Source organism: Martes martes (genome assembly GCF_963455335.1).
Source record: "Martes martes genome assembly, chromosome: 1".
NCBI lineage: Eukaryota > Metazoa > Chordata > Mammalia > Carnivora > Mustelidae > Martes > Martes martes.
Window position 1 is genome coordinate 163,224,234 of NC_137888.1, and position 7,544 is coordinate 163,231,777.

Sequence of the window (7,544 nt, forward strand, 5' to 3'; positions counted from 1 at the left end):
ATACTGCTTGTCTTGTGTCTCCACTGACTTCCCATCTAAGCTCCACGAGGGTAAGAACTGGGAGCGGTCTTACTCTGCTCTCAGCACAGGGCCTGATACAGGACCGAACGCATACCCGTGTTGAAAGGAAAGAGATGGATGGACCCTTGGACGAGCGGACCAGGACGTCTCTGGAAGCCCACTTGCTGGCTCCTTCCTTCCCCTCAACTGATTCTAGTCCCTTGAACCTCGCGCGGCTCTCCGAGTCACCACGGCCCCTTTAAATGTGCGCGGGGACGCCTCGCCCCTCGTCTCCTGCGATCCCTGACAGAGCAGAAAGGGAAAAAAAAAAAAAAAAGCCTTCCTCAGAGCGGGAGGAAACGTCTAGGAGGGGGCGGAGGCGCGGCGGCGGCAGAGGCGCGGCGCCCAGAGCGCAGCGCGCCCGTTGCGAAGCCGGGACCCGGAGCGGACGCGAAGCCGGGGGCTGCCCGGGCCGCCGCCCCACGCGTGGCGCACTCGCGCCCCCTCCCCTCTCCGGTCCACGGCCAGCGCGGCCCCGCCCCCGGAGGCTCGAGCCCCGCGCCCCCACTTGCCCCGCGCTCCGCGCGGAATCACGAGCGAACGCGACGCTGCGCACTGCCCCGGCCACCGCCTCGCGCGCCCCGCGCTCTTGCCCCCTCCCCTCCCCGTTCCGCCCCGCCCAGCCCGGAGGCTCGCGCCCCGCGCCCCCACTTGCCCTGCGCGCCGCGCGGAGTCCAGCGCGCGCCGGGGGGCGGGGCGGGCGCCTGGGAGTGCGGGCCCCGCGGGGCGGCCATGGAGTGAGGCGGCGCGCGGACTCGCGCTGGGACGGACCGACTGACTGACCAACGGGCGGCCACGGGCTGCGCGTGCTGGAAGATGAACAGAGCAGGTAGGAGGCTCCGCTCGACCTCTGGCGCCGAGGGACGCGCGCGAGGGGTTCGCGCCAGGCGTTGCAAGTTGGAGCCCACGGGGCGCCTGGAACGAGCCGCCGAAAATCCCCCGACCTTCCCACTCTACTCGGCTGCGGCCGAGATATGGGCGGGTCCGGAGTCCCCCCCTCCGAGGTGGCTGAGACTCATCTGGGGGCCTCTGTCCGAGACGCCCCGCCTGAGGGACGCTCCCTCGGTCTCGGCGAGGCCGCACCCTGGCCGCGTACGCGCTCCGCCCGCTCCCACCGCGACCCTGGTGCGGGGCACCGCTCGGCAACCGAGAGACCCTCCTTTCGCGAAGACGACTTGGTCGCGCCCCTGAATCCTCACCCCGGCTCCTCGGGGTTCCCGCCAGGCCCTCGCTGCCCCCTCGCTGCCTCCTGGGCCCCGGGGTCCTTCCGCAGTTCTTCCCCACACTGAGGTCTATTCCTGGCCCCTCAGCACCCGGCGGCGCACTCTTAAGACGATGCCTGCCCCCCTTCTCTCCTAGACCCCGAGACTTCGGAGCTCAGTCCCCGGAGGAGACTAGAAAGCCCTAAATTATCCCTCCCACCCCCCAGGCAGCGCTCCCCTCCCTCGCAGCGCCCTGGCCGGGGGCCCTTTTTGTGCCTCCCACAAGGGACCTAACGCCAAGGGGGACTTGCCGAGGCTGAGCCGCACCCCAGACGCTCACTCCCATCCCTCGAGTCTCTCTGCCTCGTGAATCTGACTCTGCCAGTTCAGGGATTCCGGGAAATCCAGAAAGCATTTGTTCGGGAATACTAGCAGTCGCTTCAGACGAGTGCCATTTAACGGATTTAGTGACTGAGACTCAGATGGGCGATGCCTGGAACCGTTCCCGGGATTCCTAACTCCATCCACCCCGAGGGCAGAAAGTTCCCTGGAAGAGGCGAGTTTGCAAGGCAACAGGCTCAGCTAACTTAATTTCCCTGCCAAGGAGCCATAGTCATTCTTTCTCTTTTTAAAATTGAACAGAAGGCAGCCCCCTCCCGGACCAACACCCTTGTCCGAAGCCATACTCCAAAACACACATCCCTAAAGAAACAGGAAGCCACCATTTTGGCTGTCTTAGAACCATATCCTGCTGCGTGTGTGTGTGTGTGTGTGTGTGTGTGTGTTGTGGGTTTTGTTTTTTTTTTTTAAGTCCTTTTAATGAAAAAAGTCATTGTCTAAAGAGTTAAGTGCAGACAGGAGACATTTGGCTGCACTGATTTGAGAAAGGAGACCCTCGGGGACTTGGGAGTGTTGAAGCAGCCTTCCTAGGTCCAGGCTTTGTTGTTGCTGGCCATGTGTGATGCCTGGACAGTGAGGGATGGGGGTGAGTGGGAGCAGGAGTGCCACTTTGGGAGAGGCTGGAGCAGGGTCCCAGTGCCCAGCGCCACTCCTTGGAGGAAGAAGGTCGCCTCCTGCCTGTTTCTGGCACAGCCTGAACAGAGCCAGGCTAGCTTTTTCCTACACTCCTAATAAAACTCACTTTAAAACAATGGTGAGAGCAGTTCCAGTTTTCCCACGTTTCCCTGCTTGAGGCTTGGGCAAGCCCTCCCTTTTCTGAGAATCTGGGGGATGGAATGAGCTGGAATAAACTGAGAGGCAGGTTTGGTCCCAGGAAATCTTAGCAGTTGCTACTCTTGGGTTTAGCCATCCTGTAACTTGCCTCCAGCATAAACCTGGTTACTTTTTCAGTGTGATGGTAACGATGGGAAGCTCACATAATGATTTCTGTGTGCCATGCTCTGAATTTCCTGATCATGTAACATAGTGGTTCACAGACTCCATGGCACTGAATTTTGGAACCACCATATACTTAGTTATGTGACCTTGAGGAGGTTACTTCACCTCTGTGCCTCTGTTTCTTCACCTGAAAAATGGGGACAGTATGATCTTTGTCATTGAGTTCTCATGATTAATTAAAGCTTATAAAGTGTCCGGAACAGTGTCTGTCATAAGCTACCAATGAATATTGGCTAATATTTATTGGTCACTTATTCTGAACTAGGTGCTGCTTTTTGTTTTACTTCAGTCAATTCAGTTTTCACAGTAACCTTACGAGGTGAGTATTCTTGCTATCCCCATTTTATAGATGGGAAAACTGAGCTGCAGGTCACTGAGCCAAGATAGGATTGAAACACACACTGTCCAGCTTGAGAGCTGGCTTTTTTCATCTAGTGCTAAACACATAGTAGGTGACCAAGAAATTGTAGCCAACTGAATTTGTTAGGTGTGTTATGTCTGTTATCTCCTTTGAACTTTTTAACATCCTTATAAAAAAAGGAGGAGTTTATTTCATTTTACCAAGAAAGAAACAGGCTCGGAGAGGTAAAGTGTCATGGCCAGGATGACACAGACGATGTGTGCCAGAGTTGGGATTCGAGCCCAGGTCTGCCTGAGCCTGGGGCCCATGCCTTTCCCACTTTGTCCCTGCAGTCTTCCCAGTATGTGCCCTGTCATGGATCACCGGACTAGCTTAACAGCAGCCTAATTAGAAATCATCAGGCTTGGCTTGGACATTCCAGCAGGCACCCAGGAATGAAAGTTAAATTAAGATGCAATTGGAAGGTGAAATTGGAAGATAATTACTCTTGGAACATATGGCTATGAGAGTTCCAGGGGGAATACAGTGAACTGCAGTTGAAACAGAGTCAGGGACTGAATAAGGAGATATCGGGGGACACAAGAAGAGTCATGAAGAGCCATGAGTTTAAATATGCTGTAGTTGGCTAGAGCAGAAGGCATTTACTAACTGTTTGGTGTGGGGCCCTTGTTCCACAGATGGGGAAACTGAGGCTCAGTGAGGGGAAGGGATTTGCCTAAGGTTACACCTCTAATTAATGGCCGAGCCAGCAGTGGATCAGAGCTCCTGACTCCCAATCCAGTGCTCCTCCCAATACCCCTTCTCATTTAACCTCTATGTAACTGACAAGGGAGCAGCAGCATGCATGAGTGTGAGTGACAGATACTTAATTAAAATAGAGAAAATATAAACTAGTAATGGGGGCTGGCTGGGAATGATTCCTATCACTAGAAGCTATTAAAAATCTCTTCCTCCTGTCATTGTGGTTCTCCCACTGTCAGTTAACTCTTGGCATCTTGGCTCAAAGGGTATTCTGTATTTGAGCTATCCTTACACGTAACAAATTGCCAAGAGGTCCCGGAAAGAGAGGGTATGAGCCCCCCCGGGCTCTGTGATACTGGGAGAAGGAAGTTTCATACCACAGCTAGAGAAACACAGGAGACAGCAGAGGGACCACCAGCCCCACCCATGCTGGGTTCTGGATAGTCAGAGGGTTCAGCTTCACCCAGAGGAGGAAGCCCCAGCCCTGATTTATCCTGTAATCCCCCATCCCTGCCATACTGAACTCTTTATCATACTCTCAGACAGCTTGCCTCTAACTGCCTTTGGGCCTCTGCACATTCTATTCTCCCTATCTGGCATATCCAGCCTCTTTTTTGATTATGAAAATCCACCTTGTCTTTCTACATGTATCCATGTATCCCAGTGCTACCTCTTCTTGTGGGTCTTCTCTATGCAGAATTGATCTGGGACCCAGATAACCTTATACTGAGGATAGGGGCTCTATCAGGTTCCTTTTGGTGAGGGAGGCAGGGAGGGAGCAGAGCTGAAGCTCTCACACAACCTTCATTTTCTTTCCTTCCTCCCCATGTCTTTCCCTGACTCCTCATAACCTCAGGGCCACTGTAGCTCACTCCTGGGTCCTGTTCTCTTCTTTGTTCACACTCATTCACTTGTGATCTCACTAGGCCCGGGCCTTAAATTCTATCTCTGTGATGGATACCTCCAGCCAGATCTCTCCCCTGAGAACCCACAGTGATGTATCTAGGAGCCCACTTGATGTCTGTCTCTGCCTAGGTGTGTGGTAGGAAACTCAGGTTTAACATGTCCCATCGGAAATTCTGGCTCCCCCCCACCCAGCACCAGTTGAATTCCCCCCCACCCAGCACCAGTTCAGTCCCAGTTCAGCTGGTGGCAACTTCACTTCCCCAGTTCCTCTGACAGAAAACCTTGGTTTCGTCCTTGATTTCTCTCCTTTTCCACCTTATGTTCAGACTGCCAGCAAATCCTGCCAGCTCTGTCTTCGCATTTGGAATCTGACTCTTCTTTACCACTTCCACTGCTGCCAACCTGGTCCAAACCTCTACGGTCTCATCTCTTGCCTGGATTATTGCAAGAGCCTCCTCATGGTTGTCCTTGCATCCGTCCACACCACTTCTACTTATTCCAGCACATTAGCTAGAGTATGCGTGTTCTCCTTCTGCTGGGGGGCAGGGGGTGCTGCAAAATCTGCACCCTCCCTGTGACCTCTCTGACCTCCTCTTCTGCTTCTCCCTGTTGCTTGCTTGCTCATCCCTCCCTTCCAACCACGCTGGCCCTCCTTGAACACACCACCCAAGTCCTGGCTTCCCTCATCTTTCTAGTGTTTGCTCTAATGTCCTCTCAGTGAGGCCTATTGCAATTTAAAATTGAAAAAAAAAAACGCTCCTAATTTTTTCCGTAGACTTTTGATCATCTAACATACAATAATGTAATATGCTTCTCCTTTTTATCGCTTATCTTCCTCTAGTAGAATATAAGGTTCACCAGGGACAGGGTGTTTGTTTTTGTTTATTGATTTGTCCAAATCTTCTAGGTGGGTGCCCCTCACATAGTAGGTGCTCAGTAAGTATTTGTTTAATGGGCTCAGATTAATGGAAATTAGATGGGAGCAAATAAAAGCCAGTCATTCACCTTATGGTCAGTTAGTACTTCTGAACCCTGGACTCGGCCTTATTTAAATTTCACACCTGACTAGCTATCTCTGGTCTCTCTGGTCTCAGTTTCCTTGAATTTTACCCTCCTCTGCCTCAGTAGAAGCTGAGAGCCCTGAGTCTCCACTGTAGAAGAAAGCTCAAGAGCAAAAAGGTGAAGGCAGAAGTTCAAGTGATTAGACCGGGAAGTAGGAAACCCACATTCTACCCTGCCCCTGCTCCAGATTTGCTAAAAACTGTATGCCTCGCCTTTGTGTGCCTCAGTTTCCTCATCTTTTCCTGAAGGGTCAGAAACAGACTTTCTGATTCTGGCATCCTTTGATCTCAGAGAGGATGCAGGTGAAACACCCTGAACCTCAGAGCTGGAAGCAGGACATGGACACTAGATACTTGTCATTCCTAAGGGATCCTGTGGGGAAGGCATTTTCTTGCAGGATCACGCCTCAGACACCCACTGTAACCTTTCTCGAGGAGACAGTGCCCACAGATCAATAGCTTGATTGGATGAAGGATGGAGTGGGGGTTGGGGTGATGCAGCCAGGGTGATGGTCGTTTTTCATGGTCCAAATGTCCCTTTGTCAGGTCTCATGGTGCTCATATGAAATACCACCTGCTAAGGATGAGAAATGAGAGTCCCACCCTCAGAGAATAATGTCATGCCAGTGCTTGACACCTGATGTTGGGAGCTTGAAGCTAGTATTATATATCAGTATAAAGCAAGACTTATGTCAGGGGAAGATGTGCGATAGGCAAAGACTGACATTATTAGAATAATAACAGCTTCTCTTTATCGAGTACTTCTACTTGAAGGCCGACTGCTGGGCACTTTTAACATATATCTTTTAATCTTCATAACCTCTTGAGAGTACGTGTTCCTATTGTACCCATTTTACAGATGAAGAAACCTAGGCTCAGTTTCATTGCTTATTAAATAGCAAAGCCAGGATTTGAACTCAGAGCAACTAGGCTCTAAAGGCTCACTCTGTTAGTCTACAATGACAGATTAGCTTATGGTTAGCTGTTTAAACTCCACATAGTTGAGTGGGTTTTTGTTGTTGTTGTTGTGTGTGGTGGGGTTTTTTTTATTTGTTTTGTGCTTTACTAATTTGGACAGATGTTTTTTCTTAATTAGGACATATTTGCTTATGGAAACAAGGAGTTGGAAGTCCATTTATATTTTGAAAACTCTGTTATTATCTAGATGTCAGTGGTTGGCCTGGGTATTAATGTAGATGAATGTAGGTATGGGTTAGGGGGTTGGTGCAGTGGGTGCTTTAGCTTTTAGAGTCTTGACAGCTGTGTCTCTTCTCTCCCTTTCTTACTGGCAGCTACCACATTTTACACCTGGCTGTGTTCTCACTGTCAGTCCCTACCTCTCCTAATTAGCTGCACAATGGAAAACCAGATCACTAAGGTCATTCATTTATTTACAAAGTGCAACTAAAGAGGCTCTGAAATCAGGCCCCCTCAGGAACAGGGTGCGTGGGCACCTGTGTGCTTGCTATTCCAGGCCTTTTAAATTTCCTTTGGAGACTCCTCAGCTGAATTTTATGTAGCTCTGCCAGTTTAGGGGAGATACTTACTTTGGCTTCAGATGTATTGTAATTGAGGTGCCAATGGAAAAGTCCCACGGAGAAGGGCTAAAACTCCCGTGAGCACTGTGCTGGCCAGCACCATAGCCACCACCTGCATGTGGCCACCAAGTAGCTAGAGTGTGGCTAATCTGAATTGGGATGTGTTGAAAAGTGTAAAATACACATTAGGTTTCAAGGACTTAGTACAAAAAAGAATGTAAAATATTTCTTTAATATTTGTGTATTGATGACATGGTGATTCAGACATGATTCATTG

At 51.0% G+C, this 7,544-nt stretch overlaps 1 protein-coding gene across 1 annotated transcript in view; it reads left to right on the forward strand.

The window, feature by feature from the left end:
- Positions 1-780: 780 nt before the first annotated feature.
- FGD5 (FYVE, RhoGEF and PH domain containing 5) overlaps positions 781-7,544 on the forward strand; it is a 120,669-nt gene continuing 113,905 nt past the window's right edge. The window contains exon 1 of the mRNA XM_080815599.1: positions 781-889. Within this exon, the coding sequence (XP_080671725.1) occupies positions 877-889 (13 nt within the window). The 5' untranslated portion in view covers positions 781-876. The remainder of the gene's footprint in view (positions 890-7,544) is intronic.